Source organism: Micromys minutus (genome assembly GCF_963924665.1).
Source record: "Micromys minutus genome assembly, chromosome: 18".
NCBI lineage: Eukaryota > Metazoa > Chordata > Mammalia > Rodentia > Muridae > Micromys > Micromys minutus.
The window spans coordinates 52,098,587-52,122,905 of record NC_137953.1 but is presented as its reverse complement, the minus strand read 5'-3'; the positions used below and the strand labels follow the sequence as shown (position 1 = coordinate 52,122,905).

The window sequence follows — 24,319 nt, the reverse complement described above, 5'->3', positions numbered from 1 at the left end:
TAAACAGGTTATTGTGGGAAAGTTTCCAAATGACAATTTAATTCTTCATTTCAATAACTGTTCTTATATCTGCTTACAACTTACATAAGAAGGGGTCTTTACCCTCATTATTTATAAGGAGTCCAGGGAAATAAACCTAACATGTAAAAGAAGGGGGAGAAATGTTTGGTGGAGATAAGGACTGCTTCAGTGCATCTTTAACTTTGGATTAAGTGATTCATTTTGTTCTTTTATACTCATACAAACAGTATATTTTATAGAACTGATGTTCCATGAGGTTATTAATTCCTCTAAGATGCAATGAATGAAAAGCATAAATAAATTAATAGGAATAAAAAATAATTTGGAATCCAACATGCCTGGATATATGAAATGATGCATTTTTAGCTTTTGATATGTTAATTTAACGTTGCGCAGAAGAATGTGATCTATCATAGGGAACCCTAGGTACATAATCTGCTGTGAGAATATATAGAAAAGAACTGAACATTGACTCTAAGCAAATAAAATTTTTGTTCTGTAAAGGACATTTTAATATAGGGAAAGAATTATGTTAAAATAACACTTTGTAATACAAAAGTTCATCTTCTATGTGTAGAGCAAAATAACTTAATATCCTTTCACTTCTTGAGGCTCCATTTCAGTAGCTCAAGCCTCCAGTGACATTCCAGAGAGCTGATTATAACTTTCAGTTACACAGCCTTCTCTGGTTCTTAGACTAACAATGAAGGATGTGTCTTCTTTTTCCTTCACAGGTTCGAATTCAAGGGCTGACCGGGAATGTTCAATTTGATCACTATGGACGTCGAGTTAATTACACGATGGATGTGTTTGAACTAAAAAGCACGGGACCTCGAAAGGTGAGCTGCAACCAAATTGAAAAAATAAAAATTATTTCTTATTTTCATGTGACACTCTTAAAGGCTTATAGTCGGAAAAAAAGCTTGATGTTCTAAATTCTATTTTTGAATGGCACTCATGCCTAGTATTTTCTTGATACTCTATGGTTATATCATATGTTTAATGTTTAATGATGTGACAAAATGAAACAACTAATTTGTTATTTTACCCTATAACTCACAATGGGAGCAATGTGGCAAGGGGAACTTGGCAAACAATTTTTGGAAATAAAATGTACTCCACAGAAAATAACACAATGTATTAAGTATGTTTATGCATGATCTGTGAATCATTAGAGAGAGTACAAAGGCGCCCTGCTAAAGAATAGATGTACATTAAACAGCTTGTTGGTTCTCCAACTAATCAGGCAAAGGAAAGCAAATGGAAGATAAAATGAAGACAATAATTACTGGGCTGAGGAAGGAGAGAAACACTTGAGTTCAGGAAAGTGCTAGCTCAAGGGTTTTATATTTAGAAAATATCTTAGCATTGTTTCTGTTACTATAACAAAACACCTTTACAAAAGGATACTTAGAGGACAATGGGTTTGTTTCTTCTTAGAATTACAGGCTGCAGTTTATCACTTACTTCAAGTACAGGCAAGAACTGGAAGCAGATCACATGATATCCACAGTCTAGAAAGACAGACATATGGATGCTGTTTGCTTGCATGTGTGCTCAGTTCAACTGCCTCTCTATTTCATAGTTCAGAATCCCTCACTAAGAAATAGAGCTGCCCTCAAAGAACTGGTTCTTCCCATGTCAATTAAGACAATTCTGATCTAGACAATCCCTTATTGAAAGTCTCTTCCCCAGTGGTTCTGGTTGTAGCAGGTTGACAATTAAAGCTAGCCATCACAGAAAAGAAGCTCTAGAATTTTCAGATGTGAGATTTCTTATCATGTGTCTTTCTAGCATTCGCACAGTAGTCTACATCAGAGCTGCGTAAACTTTTGCTCTCAAGACCACCTTTTACTTGATATGTTTTTATGTGCATTCAGGTATATAAGATAGACAAACAAATTAGACATAAACATATTGTAACTCTCAAAGGACTTTATACTTAGAAAAATTTTAGTATAGCTCTAATTTTATCATTTATCTATATTGAGATGAATATGCTGAACTATTTTTCCATGAAAAAAACAAATCTAGTCTACAAGTCATAACACCCTTTTCCTCACATTAATTAATGTTTTAATTTTGTGCATGTCTAAGATCACATAACTATCTAGTACAAAATGACAGAAGTATATCTCAAGGACAGGATGTCTATGTTTTAAAACATTTAGGAAATTGTTGGAAATCTTACCAGGAAGGGAAGGAATAGGGTGGCATCTCATGGCCTATATTAGCAGGCTTATTGACTAAAGAAAGAAGACATAATTCACACAAAAAAAACAAAACAAACAAAAAAAAACCCTAGGCTCCACTCTCCTAGAAAATCACCAGCCTGACTGTGGAGCTGATAGAGTAGTACTCCATAGGCCACTAAAACTACTGAAGTCTGGGTAGGAAGAGGGAGGAAAGATAACTGGTTGACCAGGCAGAGGTGGTCAACTAAGTGGAAACGTTTTTAAATGCAAAAGAAGATCTTCTGTCCTACAAAACAGTGACTATGGCTAAACAAATAGCTCTTAATAAAACTGAAAAGAACAGGAAGAGAGAATGGGTGGGCTATTTATACAAATGAATCTTTTCGTGGCCTATTCAACCACACAGTATCAAGAACTATAGACTCTCAAGGAGAAAGCAGACAAAAAAAGAGTGATGTTCAAACGTTTTGGCTTGAAGCTGACATCCATCCAGGATTGTTAAAAGAGAAATGAAGTGTTAAATGACCCAGGCTCATCTGTCTTTGTTTTCCAAGTAGCAGTGATGAGCAGGAATATTAAACTTAAAAATGAGCACAGTTGTGTGGGAAACACTGGGCTGGTGAGACTAGGCTTGTGTCTGACAAGTGAGCAGTCATTCTTTTAAACCAAATTCTTGCCAGTAAGGGAGCAAGCTTTGAGCATAAATCAGAGAGGCAACTAATCACTTGTCTGACTTCCATCTCCAGAACCCTGATTCAGCATCTCATTAAGTCAAAGCATAAGATTTTCTGAACCAGATCCACCCTAGATTATTGGAATCTTCTTATCATGGGCTTAGCATCCCAAGCTCCAGAGGCTGTACTCCAGAGCTACAGTTGCATGGTTTCAGGAAATTATAATGCTAAAACTTTATTTATTGAGATTAGGTTATATGCTGAGTACTATCATAAAAAACTAATATTTGTTCCACATTTAAGTCTCATTATATGTCCTCTAGAAATGAATGTACATTTATCTAGAATTTATATGTACCATAATTTTTAATTACAATTGTTGCTTTGCCTATTCTTTTTGAGTTTTGTGAATAATTACCTCTCTTTGACAATATTAATTCTTTGTATTCTTGAATATGATCTTAAATACTAGTATGTCAGGTAAGATACTTGACAGAGCAAGAAATGGCTATAGGCCACAGTAGATCAAACACTGAATGCAGATACATGAACAAGTACCCAGATTTTCACTGAGGATCTGAGCTTTGTGGACATTATCAATAAAGCCTAGTAAACTAAACTCTGTTCTATCTCTGTAGGAACCACAGGGCTCTAACTTATGGCATGCTAGTCAGAAATTGCAGGAAGAAAAAGGAGCACTTTGAAAAGTGTTTATTACTAAGTTTTAAAAAGTTTCCTTTGAAAGCTATTTAAGAAAAGCAGAAAGATCCTAAGCAAGACAAGAGAAAAAAAAATATCTCTCATCTCTTAGTCCTCAGTACTTATACATCTTTCACATGTTAAAAAGTTCATCATAAGTTTATACATAAAATCAAATCAAAAACTGAAACATGTTTGCAACAGAGAATGCTTATGTGCACGTCCATTAGGAGTAATTGTCTGGCTAAACATCTATTACCTGTCACAGCTCTACAGGTTCACTGAAAGTTAAAATGCATTACTAAGTTATTAGTGAAGTTGTGTATAGATAAGCCCAGTCAACATTTTATCTTCTGTCCTAGCACCTATAATAAATAATTAGTTCCCTTTTTATGACCTTTGGTTAATAGTTTTCAGCCTTTTGGAATGTGCTCTGAGTAATAAAAAGTCTAGTAACAATGAGGCAATTGACTGGTGACACATGGAAGACTGACAGAGTTCTCATTGCAGTTTTGACTATGAGAAAAGGACCGAATGGCAGTCCCACTACAAAAGAGCTTAACAATCATTGGTATAATTTTAGGGGTTTTAATAGGATCATCATTAAGAATTAATGTCTTCTATTTGAATATGTACATCACTTCAAGACAGTAAGTACATCCTCATAGAGCTGCAGATAACTTCTCAAAAGGGGTGGGCTAATGATTGTTATGTTTGTTTAATAATAACAGGAAAGGCAAATTAATAACAGGAATCTTTCCTGAAATGATTCATTGCTGGGTCTTGCCTATAAGAGCCTTGCTGTAGATATAATTTAAAGTGAAGTCATTTCAGGAGGTTCTCATGATAGTTATTAGCTTGCCTTATGATGGCTCCTGACACGTCAGTTCTAAATTCTCGCCCTACTGGATGAAAATCTTGGGCAGTTTTTTTCATTTCCACAAAGGATCTTCGTATAAAATACATGTGCAATAACAGCAACAATCTCAACTGCACTGTGCATACTAACTTTAGCAAGCCTAGAAAAACATAGCACAGAGGGATGTGCCCAAGAGCAGCATGTGTGCACAGTAGCCACCATTATCCTCCACTGGTAGAAGCTGATTGGTGCATCCTCAGTTTTGAGCAATATTTCATTGTTATGGTATGTCTTAAGGTACTCACTTCCTGATTTACTTTATGTATAAGTATTTGACTTACAAATGAGAAAATATTATGAATGGCTAGGGTGTGTCTCTGTGATCTGTGTGCACTGATGTGTACAGGTAAGTAAGACCGGAGAGTTATTCTGTCACATATCACTCATTCCCTTTAGATCAGACTTCTTCCAAACCAGGAGCTAAATCAATAACTAACAAGTCCAAGTAATCCTCCTGCCTCACTCGCCCACAGCAGGGTTACTGTCACATATACAGCCATGCAGTGCCTTTTAGATGGTGCTAGGAATCTGGATTTAGGTCTTTACACTTACTTAACCAGAGTCTTGCCCACAAAGAAGTCTTGCCTGATTCTGTAACCTTAAATAAAAAGGTATTTAAAGTCAAAAAACAAGTTAACCTGTCAGCTTTGAGAATGAAAATATTGTACATTACTATCCATCTGTGATGCAGTAACATTTCAGAAAACAAATTGTCATATGGTGGTTACATAATATCAAGCCAAAATATATATTTAGATTACTGTTTACAAATACATTGTTTTGCCTGCAATATGGCTGCTTACTTTAGTGTAGGTTTTTTCTGTAGGTTTCTTGATGAAATTAATTTTAGGTGATGCTAGTCTGTAGATAAGATCAACATGCCCGAGGTTCCATCTGTGTCTCTTTCATTCAGTTCACTGCTTCCCTTGACCATGACTGAATTTGGTAAACATATATTAGGACAGTATCTTTAACAGCAAGAAAACTGGCTCAGTATCACATCAGTTTTAACTTAAACTTTTACAGTGCAACCATTACTCCCAATGCTCTGAGGTTATCAGAAAGAGGGAACAGAAAGATTCTCAGTGCCAGGGAATAAGGATACCTGCTGTGAGATTATGTCTTCCACATTTACTGGGACAGCTATATCCACAGACTCTCAGCAATAGTGTTGCCTGAACAAGACCAGCATATGACAGCACCAGTTGTCATGCCAACATGGGCAGAGAAAGTGCCACGTAGCCCACCCTTAGGTGAAGAGATGCAGATGGTCAGTACTTGCTGAGAGGAGAAAAGTTTCCTCTAGGATTAGCTCCGTACACATTGTCCAGTCCCAAATTGTTAGCCTTGGATCCACGTACATATAAGCAAAACTAAAAAAGATTCAGTATGTGTGTCATGAATTTTGAAGGACACTAAAGGAGTCTGTAGAGAGAGGGAATGTCAGGGCAGATGTACATATAGAGTTCCTATATTAAATTCTCAAAAATATAAAGTTATGGATTTTTATAAGACAGTTTTTAATGTGTTTATGTTTTAAGCTTGTTTTCCATATCCTCCTATGTGTGGCAGTCACTGTTGCAAGAAGGACCACAGTGAGATCTTCTAAGGTCTGTTTTCAGTCAACTTCTCTGTCTGGCAGGTTGGCTACTGGAATGATATGGATAAATTAGTCTTGATTCAAGATGTGCCTACTCTTGGCAATGACACAGCAGCTATGGAGAACAGAACAGTGGTAGTAACCACAATTATGGTGAGTTTTGGTGTATGCATTATAGCGTTCTGTCTTGTCCTCAGGCAGATTTAACTCCCTGGCTGTGATGACAGAGAGGGTACAGGAAGAATCTTAGGTGTGACTTGAATGCTCCGACCCCTCAAGTCCACTGAGGCTTTGAATAGATTTGCCCCAAGTTTGGAAACACTCGCCTTTTTAATTGAGCATATTTGCATTAATTTCTGTTGAAATTCTTTATCTGGGGAAAGAAATTGACTCAGACATTAAAAATTAAGACTGTGAAACTGAAGTGGGAAATGTTTGAAATTCTAAGACCTCAACACTGAACAAGCAAATGTGAGGAAGTGAAGCACCAATCGAGTCCTAAAACCATCAGGTGGAAATGCCGTGTTTTCAGTGTTTTCAAAAGCATCGATGAAATAATCATTAATGGCATTTAAATGGTTGTTTCAGGTTATTATGGGAGAGTGATCTGTTTTGTCTGTTTCTAATCACAAGAATATGAATGTAGAGATTTTAATGAATAATTTTTATAACATAATCCCTGGTAAATTGATTCTGTTTGATATTTATTTTGAATGTAAAAAGACATTTCCACCCACCGATTATTTTTCTCATGAACTTCTAGGAATCATGAAAAATGTGAATTTTTTTTCATTTGATCATGCCATAAAATTTTAAATGCTCTAAATTTCAAGGCTCCTATTTGAAGGAGGTTTTCATAGAATTGTTTTTTAATAATAGAAAATTATATATGTTCTTTTAAAGACAAGCATGCCCTTTACAGTTAGATGTACTCAAAAGAGATCAACAATCGGTGACCATTATATTTCATTTAAGATTATAGAGTCTCAGCTAACTCTTTCTGTAGGCAAGATATACTAATAATTATTCATAGAAACTCTTATTGTAAGTAAAGTGGAAGTCTTTGTGCATCTTAACTTTTAACTTACATAATTTTAATTTATAGTTTTAGGGTTTTAGTAATGCCAAGATGTTTCTAAAATGGAACCTGAAATCAAAATATACAAATCCCAAAGAAAAACATTTGTTTATTGCAATTAGTTATGTCTCTGCCAGATAACCAGTTAGCAACTTAATGTAATTTGACAAGCCTGATTGGAAGGTGATTATTTTAGGATACAAATGCACCACAGCAGTGTTTGTGTAAATCTTCTGACTTAATTGTGTAATATTTGCATGGAACTTGAAGGCAGAATATATGTATTATATGTGTGTGTGCATATATATTTCTTTTCCTTTAAAAGAGACACAGTAATGGAAATTCATACTTCAGTTCAGTCCTCCTCTTTTCAGCCACTGATGAAGAATCCTATTTTAAGAAATTGACCAAGAAAGACAAGAGTTCTGCGCTGTTCGACCATTCCTAACTAAGGCTCAAGTCTTGTTCTTCTGAGTATTAAATTTAAGCTTGTTTTTTATGTGGGTTTCTTCTTGGATAACCAAATCTGGACTACTAGAAAACATTATTAAACTATATATCCGTGTGTGACTTTTGTAAGTTATTAGAGAAAATATAAGGATTAATCCTCAGTCCTTCTCTTTCTCAAGAAACTGGATGTTGAAAAAGAATAAACTGGTGATTCGGATCTGCCCATTCCCATGGCATTAAATGAAGCTATTGTATATGATCAGCTTTCTAAAGATAGCTTTCATCAACATAAAATCCTGAATTCTGTGCTTGTTTTCTAAATATATATACAACTTTTTGCTTTAGAATGTTTCAAAATGTTGTCTGTTTTGTGAAATGAATGTATGATGTATTTTAAAGATAAAGTGTGGAGTCTTCTTCTCTTGGCCTGTTAGGAATGTTGGGATTTATAATTCTTAGTGTCTGGTTACTAAATTGATTTTACAACATAGGTACTCTTCAAGAAGCATGAAACCAAAAAAATAAGTAAAAGGTGACTGAAAAATTTACATATATACATATATATATATGTGTGTGTGTGTGTGTCTATGTAAAATTTTGTTTCCTCGACAGTGATGACATCAATATTTTGTTATCATATAAGTACATAGTACATATGAGTAGTATCTGTCTTTCATATAACTATCATCTTCATTTAAATCATCCTCTTGATATTTTTCACTGCATACCTGTTCCATAATTCCAAAACAAAACAAAAATACCCTAAAGCACCCTCACTTAAAGTGTTTATTGAACTTGATTCTGTTGAAAATATTAGCTTAGAATCTAGGACAATCCCTTAGCCTCCATTTCTTTGAAAGAAGTATGATTACCTATAGCTGATAAGATGCTGATAACTGCATGTAATAATCCCATCATATTCAATTGAGAAAAAAATCAGTACAGATGGCATGGGCTAGATGTCGCAATGAGTGTCATTCAGAGATCTAGATACTGAGCAAGCTAAGACTGAGCACTGGAGATCACGGGCTTCTCTAAACGGTATAGTGTTGCTAATTGACTTTGTCTTCCCTTTGTATGCTGTGATTCTATGCTGATGCACTGTTGTAATATGTGTTATTGTTAAATAAAATTGATTGAGAAATTCAGTTATTCATTCGTAAATACTGAGTGTCTGCTATGTGCTAGGCACAGGGACAGCCCCTGGAACGTGGAAGATGACTCCTGCACTCTAAGGAGGTTACAACATAAAAAGACAAATGCGAAACATATTTCATGATTACAACAGTTTTCAATCTAAAATAAAAAGTGGTGTTATTATTTTGTATGCTGTTGAAATGTACTTTTCCTTGCAAGTGTTGTACATATGCACTGCATCTTCATTTTCGAGATGAATTTACTGTATTTGAACACAACTATACCAAACATATTGACTATGGCAAAGCTAATTTAAATAAGAAACAATTGACATTTACATAAACTTTTCTCTTTAATGCTTACTGACTAAAAATTAAGTAAAATCCATAATATTTGTCTGGCTGTGGACATAGAGATTCCATTTTCTTTTTTTTTTAAATTGGGTATTTTATTTATTTACATTTCAAATATTATCCCTTTCCTGGTTTCTCCTCTGGAAACCCCCATCCCATTCTCCCTCTCCCTGCTTCTATGAGGGTGCCACCCCACCCACTGCTGCCTCCCACCCTGGCATTTCCCTACACTAGGGCATCAGGCCTTCCCAGGACCAAGAGCTTCTCCTCCCACTGATGTCCTTCAAGGCCATCCTCTGCTGCACATGTGACTGGAATGTATGTACACTCTTTGTGTATACTCTTTGGTTGGTGGTTTAGTCCTTGAGAGCTCTGGGGGTTCTAGTTGGTTGATATTGTTGTTCTCCCTATAGGGCTGCAAACCGCTTTAGCTCATTCAGTTCTTTCTCTAACTCCTTCATTGTGGACCCCATTCTGACTTCAATAGTTGGCTGCGAGCATCCTCCTCTGTCTTTGTCAGACTCTGACAGAGCCTCTCAGGAGACAAACATATGAGGTTCCCGTCAACAAACACTTCTTGGCATCTACAATACTGTCTGGGTTTGGTGTCTTTATATGGGATGGATCCCCAGGTGGGGAGTCTCTAGATGGCCTTTCCTTCAGTCTCTGCTCCACACTTTGTCTCCATATTTCCTCCTTTGTGTATTTTGTTCCCCCTTCTAAGGACTGAAGCATCAACACTTTGGACTTCTTTTTTCTTGAGCTTCATATGATCTGTGAATTGTATCTTGGGTATTCCAAGCTTTGGGGTTATTATTCACTTATCAGTGAGTAAATGCCGTGTGTGTTCTTTTGTGACTGGGTTACCTCCCTCAGAATATTTTCTAATTCCCACCATTTGCCTGTCAATATTAATAGATAAACCAGAAAAGGGGATCACATTTGAAATGTAAATAAATAAAATATCCAATAAAAAAAGAAAATGGAATCTATGTCTACAATCTCACAAATATTATGGATTTTATTAATTTATCTTAATAAATTCATTGCTGCTAAGAATTATGCAAGGAAAATCACTTCCTCAGCATCCTGCAGAGCACAATCATTAGTGATAAATAAGTAAGAAGTTATATCTCCGTCCTCTGATGTCCCCATTGTTAATCACAGATGAACACTGAGGATTCTGGATAGCTACTTTACAAAGATATTCCACCAATCACTCCACCACAGTAACCTTACAGGTTTATTTTTTATTGAATCAAGGGGATTTGGTATTTTATTCACACATAGTAACCCTAAACCTTGATATTAAAAACTTGACAGTGTACAAAGTTTTGAGAGCTCCCTGGAGATAATCTGTTAGATGGAAGATAAAACAAAGGGGTCTGAGAATTAATGGTTTGTGACTCACATGCATTTGACGTGAATGAAAAGCAAAAGGAAACACTCTCAGGGATCTGATAGAGGGTTTTAAAAAGAGAAAAAAGTTCTCCAGTCTTCCTCTACCTTTGCTTTCCCTGCCCCTTTGCTCTTCTTTTGCTGTAATCATCAGTGAGCCGGAATGTCATGGGAGTAATTGTTAAACAAAATCTTCAGTAAGTTGAATATTTTTCCAACCATAGTTGGCATATTTGGCGGGAAAACCAAGACACGAGGGGACCATCTGTCCAGAGGAATATGAAAAAAAAAATTGAAGAGAATGCTAAATAAATATTTCACTCACACATACCCCTGTCTTCTTCAGATGGCTAACCTGATTCCTAGAGGTCAATATCTACTTTCAGTTTGAAGATCTGAATAATATTCTAACATTACTACTTAATCATAATGGTGGTAGCAGACAGTGCTAATCAAGATATCTTTGCAGTCACTGTGAGTCTACTGTGTGTCAGACACCATGGATAAAAGAGAAAACTTTTTATCTATTCTTTTAACTTAAAATCTCATAAAAATTTCATTGGCTGGTGGTCAAAGATACAACTCTTTTATTTTGTTCCTTCTCTTGTGAAACCATATAGAATCCCAGTTAGTTTCATGACTCTTAATGGATATAAACAACTGCAAGGGTTTCCAGATATTCCACATCCATCAATAATAAAAGCCGGACTCCCTCCTCTGTCATTTGTTAACAATGTGACACTGATCAATTCCCTTAACCTCCAAATTCAGCTTTCTTTTCTATAATGGCACACGTGCTTACTTAAAGATGCAACACAAAATGTGAATAAAAATATTTTTTCAAGAACTCATTTATTTTGCACCTAGCACAAAGGAAGCACAAAGTCAGGAACATAAATTACTTTTTACAAGAAATATGGTGTTGTGATATTGTTGGTCCCACTAGCATTCCTTTACAAGGAGACAACTGACAAATTTTTATGCCTATCTTCAGGTAAATTGCTCGACACAGAACAGGCACTTAGTAAGTGCTTTATCAAATAATGAACTTATGGCTTTTCATAAAGCTAATGATTCACATATTAGTAGAATTGAGTAGATTATAGGCAAGCCAAAGAATCTCATGCAAAATTAATAAAATGATGTGTTAAATTGTGGGGTAAAATTCCTAAGTTTAAGTACTCAAGACACTTTGAACTTGACCCTTAAGCTGAGAACGAAATGAGAATGCTAGTTTAGATTGTTGTACTTGGACACTCTAACTATACAGGTATATCAATAAAAAGGTTTTATACTCTGTTTTGAAATGTTAACTTTTGCTGTTTTCTGTAATTTAATTAGGCTACTCTAAAAAGATGGGGAAAATGTTCCTAAAAGTTTCTACTATTTTATAGTTTAGAAAGTTATATCTTTCCAGCTAGCTGCTCATGAAGCTATATAATCACATTCATAGTTTAAAATCTATATTAAGCTTTCATACAGAGCACTTTCTGAAGAATAATACATAATCTTTATGAAAGAAGAGACTGTTATCTTAACTCTACAAATGGCAAATTTTACCTCTGAAATCATTCTGGTGTTCAATATTTTGCTATTGCCAAAAAGTGATCTAGGTCACTTGGCTATGACAAACAAAGGTAGAATATAAGAAAATAGTATATTGACCTGTCCTAATTTATCTTCCGCTGTAAAATCATATAAAATTTATTCACAAGAAAAAATAAAAGCTTAAGCAATTTACACAACTTTTACATTTTTTAATTGACTTCGATGTTTACAAAATTATTAGAATAAAGTCAGAGTTATCGTGGGCACATTGGAAACTCTATGGACCAAATTGTCTTCTACTATAGATGTCCAAACCTAAGTTTAAATTCTTTAACTGTCATTTTTTCTGGAAAAAAAGTCTTAGAACAATCCTAAATCAATAATAGGGTATAAGTTATATAATATATAAGTACATTAGATCAACCATGTTATGCCCAATATGGTTAATACTTTTCTGAAGATGAAACGTCATAGTATGGCCAGAAATTCCCTCTATATTGAGAACTACAAACCTATCAAACCTGTCTTACTGCTTACAAATAGGTGCTAATAGATCAGTCATTGTGGCACTAACTAAATCACTGCTTAAATTAAAGCCTTAAAACACTGCTATTTAAGTGTGTGTGTGTGTGAGAGAGAGAGAGACAGAGAGAGAGAGAGAGAGAGAGAGAGAGAGAGAGAGAGAGAGAGAGAGAGAGAGAATATTCAACAGAAACAGTTTAGCAGTCATTAAACACCATATAAGGGTCTTCTCAATATTTCTTTCTCCCAATCTTTGATTCATTGTTATAAAAAATTAAACAGAAATTTCAAAGTGGGTGATCCTTACATGCAGAGGGAAATAGTTTCCACAAAAGAACTGTATTATTTGTGAGTCATATGTCTTATTTTAAAGTCAAAATAAGAGACAAAAGAAGCAAATGAATTTAACACAAGTAATTAATAATGACTTGTGTCTTCAAGCTATTATTTTTCTTTTAAAACCTGTGAAGCAAATGTATTCCCTGAGTAAAGCATGTTACTTAATATACTTGAAAATGAAAAAAATAGAAAATAGAAAATCATATGACTGTGGATAAGTTTTTAATAGATTATGTTGGCCACTAAATTTTATTAAAATTTCATTAAAATTTTGGAAATTGGTTTTGAAGTATCAGCTTCAAGGCTATAAATGATTAAATATGCTTCTCTAGAAATTTTCTAACGGATTTTTTGTTTTAAAATCACAGAACTAGGTACATAACAATAACTTAAAAGTTTTAAAACTTAACTTCTATTTACCTAATGTTAAGCAGTTTAATCTAATTCTAAGCAAATTTATATAATCAACTATCTCAGAAATATTTTCTAGTTACACCAAATTATATGCATAGCAGGAATACTTTTTTGTCAAAAATCCTAAAACTTTAAGGTTACAGAAAGATTTTCCGAATGTTTTGTAATTTCTCCTTTACAGTTCTGCTTCTCTCATTGTAGGAATCCCCCTATGTTATGTACAAGAAAAATCATGAAATGTTTGAAGGAAATGACAAGTACGAAGGCTACTGTGTAGACTTGGCATCGGAAATTGCGAAGCATATCGGTATCAAATATAAAATTGCCATTGTCCCTGATGGAAAATATGGAGCAAGGGATGCGGACACTAAAATCTGGAATGGGATGGTAGGAGAGCTTGTGTATGGGGTAAGCAAACTGACTTATGAGGAATTTATTTATGTAAACAGGTAGCTTTCTTCCCCCGTGAGTATGTATCTATTTTTAACCATCTATGAGTGTTCTTTTTGAGTTTATAGTAATGTTTCAAAATGTAATTATGATATTTGAACGTTTCCTTATTTCATTAGAAATGTAAACGCCAAATAACAGGACTGATTCTGGAAACTTAGAATGATATACATGAATACAGTGTCTTGGCAAAGAGCCAAAGAAGAAAATCCACTTTGGCTTTAGAATGTAGTGTTACTGTGATTTAAACTGGTAGAGCACAGAAAACAGCAGCAGAGACCCACAAGCAACTGTTACTGTCAGATTTCCTCCAGTAGCAGAAAGTTAGTTGCTGCTTTAACTAATTGTGTACATCCTTGTCATCATACTTTCTCATAAGTTTCTTTTAACTATTTCTGATTACCATAGTCTCCCAGTGTCTGAAATATTTATCAGTATTGTGTTTCCTATCATTCTTTAAGCCACAATAAATGGACACTTTAGATAATAAGCCCTCCCCCTCCTCCCCCCCAACATATATAACAAAATACAAAAGCTAGAATGCTTTCTAAAGTAGGCCACTCATACAGCATGTTGTACCCTTCTCCTGAGCAAGCATACTGGCTATGGAATGCTCACATTGGTAACCAAGGGCAAACACAACACAACACAACACAACACAGCATGGAAGGTCTGCCTGAATGAGCAAGATCAAGATCTCTCTTTTTTTGGCAGACACTGTTGTTTCAAAAACTGCAAGTTAAACCAAATCAAACCCTGGTGATGCTATGACATGTTCAGAGTTCAGAGTCCATACTTGTAGCGCACAATAAGGTTGGTTCATTCAGGAACCAACGAAAGCAGTAAGCACATGAACTGTATTGTGGTCAATGAAGAGTACCCTGGCTCTCGATAGAGATAACTGAAACCCGGGGAATGTTAAGTGAGACGGTAGGAAGTTTTCTAGTCTCCCAAGAAATCGGGCCTCTTCATGCCGCCGTAAGAATCGCACTGCCCCCACCAAGTGGTGTCAGCCATGCCCCAAGTCCCTCCTCCACACGTGAAGACTGAACACAGGTCATGTAAGCTCCAGACAGAAGCAGGACCACACCCTCAAATATGTAGAGAAGGTCTTCCCAAGCCCTCAGGCCAAGCCAATAGGAAGTACCTATTATCAGACTCTAAACCATTTCAAAAACTGTGTGTGTGTGTGGGGGGGGGTTGCTCCAGAGTAAAGTTGTGCATGAATTTTTCCGCCGTCCGAGAACTTCTGTTATAAGAACTGTTAACACCTCCATTTGGGAAGAGATTTTATCTCCCAAAGCTTCTTGCACCCAGTGCCAGAGCCTCCTGCTGGCTCGGTTCAGCCCAGCTCAGCACCTTATGGCAGCAGTGAAAACGGGGACAGCCCGGATCCAGCAGTGGAAACAGTGGAATCGGTTCCCCCTTCCCTGTTTGGGTCTTCTCCCCTTCGCCTGAACCCGCACGCCCAACCGGACCCAGCAGGGGAGGTGGCAGAAGCCACTCCCGTCTCTGGCCAGAGACCTCTGTGTGGGACTTCCGGTATCCAGCCTGGACCAAAGTCACACACAGAGATGCATTCTTCTCCAGGAAAAAAGTTGAGAGACTCAAGATACAGACAAAGTCCACAGAAGAAATCACATTCCTTACTAGAACTTGAGGAAATGAAATAGTTTCAAAATTCTGCATCTTGCTTTTCCGTCTTTATTATTATTATTATTATTATTATTATTATTATTATTATTATTATTATTATTATTATTATTATTACCTATTATTTTAAACAACGTTTTAAATTTAAGTGTATTATCATCATATTTTCCACTTTCTCACTTACCCAAATTTGAGTTCTTTCTGAAAACCAACAAAAATTCAATACAACAAACTGCCCAAAAGAAAGAAAACAAAATAAAATGGTCTCCTTTAAAAAACAAACAAACAAAAACCATCCCAAACTGAAACTAAATAACAGTGAGCAGGCTGGCTCTTATACTCTTTGGATCTACTCCTCCACAGGGTGTACTGAGCTCTGGGGGAAGAGATTTGATGACATTTCAATTTTCAAACCATAACGGGAGAAACATTTCCACAGAGTACAGTACAGTTGCTAAGACTTTAGCAGACACAGAAAAATGATTCATAATGTAAAGAAACCAGTTTAATGCCTATGGGGAAGAAGCACTCACTGACCACAGATGGATGTAAAATGAATGTAAATGTTTAATTTGTTTTAAATTTTTAAAAAAATAATAAGCAAAAAATGTTTTAACAAGGGGTTTATTGCAATGTTGGGATAGATTTTACATTCTGAAAAAAAAAAAAGCGTGCCTATCACTCTCTTCTTAATACTTCAATTTCTATGACCATAAGTGTATTTCTAAAAGGGGCATGACCCAAATTATTAGAAACACAAGCTGAATTTCTTTACCCAAAATATATGAGCTCAGAAGATTTAAACTTTCAGATTTGAATGGTTGGACCTTCTGTCTTATAGTCTCACTACTGGGAACACACACCATGACCAAGACAACTCTGGAAAGGAAAACATTTAATTGTGGCTAGCTTATAGGTTCATAAGTTCAGTAAATTACCATGAAGGAGGAGCATCACAGCACCCAGGTAGGCATGGCATAGGAGGACCTGAGAATTCAATATCTTGCTCTGAAGGAAAACAGAAGACTATCTTCCAGACAGCTAGGACAAGGGTCTTAAGCCCACACTCTCAGTGACATACCTATTCCAACAAGACCACGTCTCCAAATAGCCACACCCTGAGCCAAACTTATTCAAACCACCACATCCCTGGCATCTATAGGCTTTAAAAAAAAACATATAAGTCTATGGTTCATACCCAAACATAGCATAATGCAAATTACATGTAGTCCAACTTCAGAAGTCCCTATAGTCCATAGCAGTCTCAACAACATTTAAAGTCCCAAAGTTCAAAGTCTTTTTTGAGACTTATCCAATCACCTAACTGTATCTCCAAAGCAAAATAAAAAATCAGCTGGGAAAACTCCAAACTCTACATTTCCAAGTCTATTATCAAAGCACTCTTCAGATCTCCAACTTTTTTTTCATCTTTGCTGACCACAACAAACTTCTCTCTTCTGGGCTGTTTCCATTCTCTGTTAGTAGCTTTCCTAGGCAGGTATCTCTCAGCTCCTGCATCATTAATATCTTGGAGTCTCCAAGTTAGCTTCAACGTCACAGCTTCTTACTCCAGTATCTGGGATCCATACAAGATCTCCTGGGCTTCTCCAAAGGGCGTGCACTACTTCTCCAGCTCTGCCCTCTGTAGCACTCTAGGCTCTGTTTAGCTCTACTCCACTGCTGCTGCTGTTCTTAGTGGTCTTACCATGGTACTTACATCTCCAATATGGTGGGGTCTTTTTCTGCAACTTCATTTCACCGATAGCCTCCCATATGCTCTATTCACAGTGCCAAACCTCAACTTTTTTGTATATCCCCTCCAGTCCTGGGACATTAACTGCAACTGAGGCTGCATCTTCACCAATGGCCTTTACTAGCTTTTCACAATGCCAAGCCTCAGCTGCTCTCCATGATCCCTTCATACCTACAAAACCAGTACCACCTGAGAAAGTCTTGCACATTACCATGTCCAGCTGTAGCATGAGGTACAATCTTGGCTATCTCTGGAACACAGCTTCTTTGTCATATCACAAAACACTTCACAGAAAATTTCACGTCAGTGATGCTGGTCTTTTCTGAATCACCACTAATTTCTAACCTCCAGTTAACCAGCATCAATTGTCTCAGTAATCTCTTCTATTCTTGACTCTAAAGACACAGCCACTTGGCCAAAGCTGCTGAGTTCAACTGCTTGCTTGGGCTAGAAAATGGCCCCACTTATTCTATTACCAGCTTTCTGTTTTCCAACTCCACCATTGCCTAAGATTGGCTGTTCTGGAACTTGGTCTGTAGATTAACCTTGAACTCAGAGGTCTTCATGGTTTTGTCTCCTGAATGCTGGGATTAAATGTGTCTACCACTACTCCTGTTCTTATGATTTCTTCACTTAGAACTTGCTCTGTCACTGGATGTCCTTGAACTCAGACCTCTTCTTGGCTTTGTTTCCTTGGATTTTAGGTGTGTACCACCATGCCTGGGCATAAGCTTTGCTGGGTGGGATCTTGCTCCAAGGTTACAAATCCCTTAATTAATTTAATATCCCTGAAAACAGGATTCAGCTCCATTTCACTTCCTGGTCCCCCTTTATTACTTGAATCATATTCTATATTTTTCTTTTCTAAGCTTGTTCCTTTTCATTAAAATGCTCTTCATAAGAGTGAACTTTAATAACCATACAACAAAACTTATATTAAGCACTTTGGGGACTTCTTTTCTCATAGCAATTAATCTAAATCTCTTCACCTTAGCCTCAAATAGACTCTTCAGACAATGACAAAAAGCAGCTACATTCTTCATAACACTATTATAGCATTCTCTACACTATATACTGAAATTCCTCTCTACTGAAAGCTCTTGAGCCAGGTCTGCACAGTTCAGATCACCTTCAGCCACAAAGTCTTTTATATTCCTACTAGAATGACCCATTATGCCTCACTTACAGCATTTTACTGCATGGAAAATCTAAAGTCCCTAAATCCATCTTCTTCTGAACAAAAGCATGGTCAGGCCTATCACAGCAATATCCCACTCCTGGTACCAAATTCAATCTTACAGTCTCACTGCTGTGAACAGACATCATAACCAAGACAACTTTTATAAGGTCAAATTTTAATTGGGGCTGGTTCAGTTCATTATCATCAAGGCAGGAGCATCACAGAACCCAAGCAGACATGACACAGCAAAGATAAAAGTTCAGCATCTTTTTCTGAAGACAAACAGGAGAAGACTGGCTTCCAGATGAGGGTCTTAAAGGCCATCCCCACAGTGACACACCTCCAAATCATGACACTCTCTAGGTCAAACATATTCAAACCACCACACTACCTGTAAATTTTCTAAAATATTTCTTACATATCTCTCTTCCAGAACTCTTATTCTTTCTATATCATTTCTACCATATTTTATTTGGTAGAAATTGTTTAATTTACAAAAAGTCCTGAAAGAGATCATAATACACACACACAAAACTACCACCACCAGGACCGGCAGCATATATATGATCAGCAACACACATGTCCTGAAGTTATTCTTAGAGAGCAAGGAAGTGCCATGGAGGTCCTTAGTGAAAATACAGTGGTTTTTGTTTGTTTGTTTGTTTGTTTCTTTTGTTTTGTTTTTTAGCAGATCTACAAGTATTTGAGGAAAGCAATCTCTGTCAGTTGATTTGTATACCTGGTCTTCAAAGGAATTGTCTTCATGTTTTTTAGATGGTTCCACAGGCTACTTTTTACTATAGATTATATAAAGTCTACACTTGATTCTCGAGCATAGACTTTTCTCTCTTTTTTATTTTTAACATGTGAACAAATGCCCAGTTTGCAGGGTTTGAAGCAAAAAATGGTCATTTTTTAAGAAACAAAATGTGTTAGTAAAATGACAAGCAATGGGCTCATCATCTTTTGTTTGCTGTTTGCAAATGATGACTGTAATTGTTAAGCACTGATAGCCTTGCCTTGCTTACATAAAGATCTGATATACACCACACAGGGACCTGCCTTCAATCCTTTTCTCTCTTCTTAGTCTCTCTCTATGAGTTTGTGGGGGCGCGCACATGCACATGTTTGATCAAAAGAAGTGAAGGACATTTGTGGTTCACTGAACACCTGAATTGCCTGTGGCATAAGTGATCAAGTGAAGGAGTACTTCCTTGCTCTCATTCCAATGGTCCCTAAGAATAAAAGTCTTATACAGCTTCCAAAAGAAGCATCTCACACACTATTCTATGTACCAATGAATGGTAATGAGACAAGCACACATAACCTTCTGAGCATTAGAACAGAAGGTCCACAGGCTGGAGAGAGATGGCTCAGTAGTTAAAAGTAGTTAAATGGTTAAGAGTGGTTAAGATGGTGACTCACAACCATCTGTAATGAGATCTGATGCCTTCTTCTGGTGTGTCTGAAGAAAGTTACACTGGTGTGTGTGTGTGACAGTGTGTGTGTGTTTCTGTGTGTCTGTAAAATAAATCTTTTAAAATAAAAGAACACAAAGTTTACACACATCATCACTCTTGGTATTGAGCTGGCATCATTATACCCAACCAAGAGCCTGAAGCTATATATCAGTGAATTTAAGAAAGATTGTCTATAGATAAAAATAAAAACTAAAAGTAAGAAGTGTCAGTACTTAAAAGCACTTGATGCCGTTGTAAAAGTAAAATACCAAAGGTGAGTTCCCAGCACCACTGTCGGGCAGCTCAGAGCCACCTGGAACTCCAGCTCCAGAGGACCAGACAGTCCTTCTGGTTTCTGTGGGAACCTGCTCGTGTGTGCGCGCACACATACATCAAAATAAATAAATCATTTGAAATGGTAGCCTCTCAGAAAAATTATGTGTTTAAATCACAGTGTGCCTGATTCTATTTTGATGAGAACTATTTTTCTTTTAAATTCAATAAAACTTTATTATTATTTATCATTCAGAACATGAATTAGTTCTTTATGGGACAGTGTGTATAATTCTGCTGTAGATGTTGGCAGACTTGTGTCTAAGAGTTGCTACAATGTTAAAACTTCACTGTCTCAGTTCTTTCAACAGAGAGCAGGGAATGGACCACTCAAAATAGATGATCATCAGATAAAGAGTATATCAGCACATGCTCACCAAAGTCCTGTTAAGAATTTAGTACATAATTATAGTCATACATTAAGGTAAAGAGGCAACAAAAAACAGCCATATTTTAGAGCTTCTGAAAAAAACAAAAAACAAAAAAATCTTAGGGTCACCAAAGTCTGAAGAAGGTGACTTGTGATCTTGATACCTAGGAATTAAAGCTATTGTATTCTAAAATTATGTTTTAAAAGAATATTGAAAAAAGAAAATCAACATATGTATACCACAAAAAAATGCCAATTATGCCAATGTTCAGTTTTGTGTGAACTGAGTTGCTGTCAAAAGAACAGGGGTTATTTGATTAGGTGAGCACTGATAATCAGGCAGTACCCATGAACTGGATAAGATGAGGATCATGAATTCAAGACTAGCCTAAACTACAAAGTGAATCTGTCTGGCTCAAAAACAAAACAAAACAACAACAATAACAACAAACAAACAAAACCCTAGTAAATTAAAAAAGTCCTATGCTATCTAAGTAATATCTCATGAAACTAAACTACTAAATGTTTTTATTACCTTATAATTGTGATTAATCACTGTTGGCACTCCCAATGATTAAAGCAAAATAATACTACATGACTGGTAAACTTTGCTGATAACTCTACTGCTAACTGTATCATGAAGTCTGCTAACTTGTGTATTTCCACGTGTCTTTTCTCTTATAGAAAGCAGAGATTGCTATTGCACCTCTGACAATCACATTGGTTCGAGAGGAAGTCATCGATTTTTCTAAGCCTTTTATGAGTTTAGGCATCTCTATCATGATCAAAAAGCCTCAAAAGTCTAAACCAGGAGTATTTTCCTTCTTGGACCCTCTGGCCTATGAGATCTGGATGTGCATAGTGTTTGCCTACATCGGTGTCAGTGTGGTCTTGTTCCTAGTCAGTAGGTTTAGCCCATATGAGTGGCACACAGAAGAGCCTGAGGATGGAAAGGAAGGACCCAGTGACCAGCCTCCCAATGAGTTTGGCATCTTTAACAGCCTCTGGTTTTCCCTGGGTGCCTTTATGCAACAAGGATGTGACATCTCACCCAGGTTAGTAGCAAAACTCCACTAGGTCTCAGAAATTCTGATTGTTCTCCACAATCTTTCTCTGTCTTTTTTTCCTGGAGTGTAGGGAAAGTTTTAATTTCTATATCATTCTAAGTAACTTCTCCTAAGCTACAACAAAAAGATGGATGCAAATAAAGAAAGTAACTTTCTCAACACAAAAGGCATTGTGCAATCAATCCACTGCTACTTTCCAGAATTATTTTGTTATATGATTTCATCCAATGGCTTGACCAGTGCTACCAAAACTGCAGAATAACACTCACTTTCGTGGTATCTCCTCTCCAAAAATTATTGCTTTGTCCATTATTATGATCCATCATCAAAATTAGTGTTGAGTTTAACTCAAGAAACTTGAGAAAAATCTTTGCTGTGGGTTTTCTAAAAGCATGAACAGGTGTGGTTTGTAATAGATGTGTATGCTTTTTCATAAAAACATACAGAAGCTGAGCATAAGGGGAAGATCTGACCATGTAAATTGTATGTATCTGACCATGTAAATTGGCATGTATGCTAATTTAATATCTCTGTTTCTGCATGAGGAATTGTACTTGTAATTCCCTTTCTTTGGTGCCACACAGTTACTGCATCACCAAAATTCTAGATCTTTACATAAAAAATGCTTCATTTCTTCCTCAGAGCAACTAAAAGTACAAGAAGCAAAATATTGGACTTTATATATTTGAACATATATATGTATGTATGTATGTATAGAGAGTGGGGAGATAGATAAATATAAATATATATTTAGACATGTGTGTGTGTATGTGTGTAAACATAGCTATGTTCAGAAAAGAAGACCTTTTGGATCCAATGCATCAGAAATTTAAGAGACCCCCCCCATAAGTGGCTAAAACCTGCTTAAATTTTCAGTAACATAGAACTCGAAGACAAGAAGGAAGAATCAGGGAAGACCAAGTTTTTTGAAATGAAGATTAAGCTAATATTAAGTTAAAATATGCCATATGTCAAGTTTCAAATCACAAAATAGCTGATTGAAATTAGCAAAGAAGGTTGGGGCATAGAAGCACCATAGAAAATTCCAGGTGACTTTTCATGAAAAACAAAAACTGCTTAGGACTATGGATTTTTCTCAGAGAATAAAGGTTTTTATCACCCAACCCAAGGATTTGAGTTCAATAGCTAGAAGCCACCTGCTAGATGAAAATACCTAACTTCTTCAAGTTGTCCTCTGACCTCTTATGTATAACATAGTGCACATGAGGTTCATGCCCACACAAATAAAAAATGTAATTTCAAAATATAAAACTATTTGGCATGCATAGTGATTTGTCTACCTAGAATATCAACAGCACTCAGGGGCTGAGGCAGGACAATTGACCCAAGTATAAGAAAACTTTGGTATATAGTTTCAGGCTAGCCTGAAGCACATAAGGAGAGAGCCCATGTCTTGGTGGTAAGAAGGAGTAATAGTCATTATGATCATTCTTTCCTGCATTTCTTTTCAATTTTATTGGATATTTTCTGTGTTTACATTCTTTCCAGCATTTTTAAAGTTTATTTCATTTTAACATTCTTTATGTGAGTTACAACTCATGTGCACATCCTCAGTAGACATTGCTATGTGAACATAAATACTTTTAGGACAACTGCTCAACTAAAAGGTAAGTCACCTGAGATGCAATCTTCCAACCTGATGTATCCCGGCCTACGTGACATCCAGTAGAACTCAGATGGGCTTTCCCTCAGTCTCTGGGCACTGAGGACAACATTCCCTTTGCTATCTGCCAGAGAGGAAAAATTCCACATTTCTGTCAATAAAATAATAAATTTAATTTGCCACATCTTCGGTGACACATTTTAGTTATAATGTAAAGGGTATCATTATTAAACAGACTAGCAGTAAATAGCACAATATTGAGATTGTAACTTTTAACTATGACCAAGAATTGGTGACAATTCTCTCTTCTCTTTGGGTTTGAAAGGGGAAAACTGTGTGATCTTCTCCATACTTAGATCCCTGTCAGGTCGGATTGTTGGAGGCGTCTGGTGGTTCTTCACACTCATCATCATCTCCTCCTACACTGCGAATCTGGCTGCCTTCCTGACAGTGGAGAGAATGGTCTCCCCCATAGAGAGTGCAGAAGACCTGGCCAAACAAACAGAAATTGCCTACGGAACACTTGATTCAGGATCCACAAAAGAATTCTTCAGAGTAAGTCACAGGAAAAATAATGGCACCTTCGTAATTATGAGTTTCAGACAATGTTGTGATGGTGACAGAGGACCTAAACTAGTATAGATTAGAAGACACCTTGGCAACAGCCGAGTTTCCTACTTAGTATGTCTTCCTGGGTTTTTAATACTCATAATTTTAACTCGCCAAAACTGATTCACAACAAGAGAAAGCCTCTCTAAGAAATAACAGTAAAAAAATAACTAAGGTTACATTATATAAAATATGATTTTCCTAACACTCCTGTGTTACCCATTCTCTGGTCATATTACTTCAGGCAACTGATATTTTGAGGCCAAGAATATCAAAAAGAAAGGAAACATTTGTTTTAAAGACTGCATTTAATTTGCTAAATTTGACTATAGTGTTTTAGTGTTTTCTAAACTGAATTAGTCTGTGATCTATTCTGTAGCTCTTGGGTTTTTTTGCTTGTTTGTTTCAAAGCATCAGGCTTGCTTTCTTACAAAATTCTATTGACAAGAAAACAACCTCCTTAACAGTAGTTT

General features: G+C 36.3%; 1 protein-coding gene across 3 annotated transcripts in view; it reads left to right on the top strand.

Moving 5' to 3' along the window:
• The window catches only part of GRIA4 (glutamate ionotropic receptor AMPA type subunit 4), a gene marked incomplete at both ends in the record, with an annotated part of 362,750 nt that overhangs the window by 295,125 nt on the left and 43,306 nt on the right, over positions 1–24,319 (top strand). For 2 of the 3 annotated variants that reach the window (XM_080931806.1, XM_080931807.1), the window contains 5 exons: positions 756–860; positions 6,151–6,261; positions 13,549–13,755; positions 21,231–21,601; positions 23,594–23,792. In XM_080931806.1, coding sequence (XP_080787932.1) covers positions 756–860; positions 6,151–6,261; positions 13,549–13,755; positions 21,231–21,601; positions 23,594–23,792 — 993 coding nt within the window. Of the gene's footprint in view, positions 1–755; positions 861–6,150; positions 6,262–7,560; positions 7,594–13,548; positions 13,756–21,230; positions 21,602–23,593; positions 23,793–24,319 lie in introns of those variants that run through there. The other variant, XM_080931808.1, reaches the window with a different exon arrangement.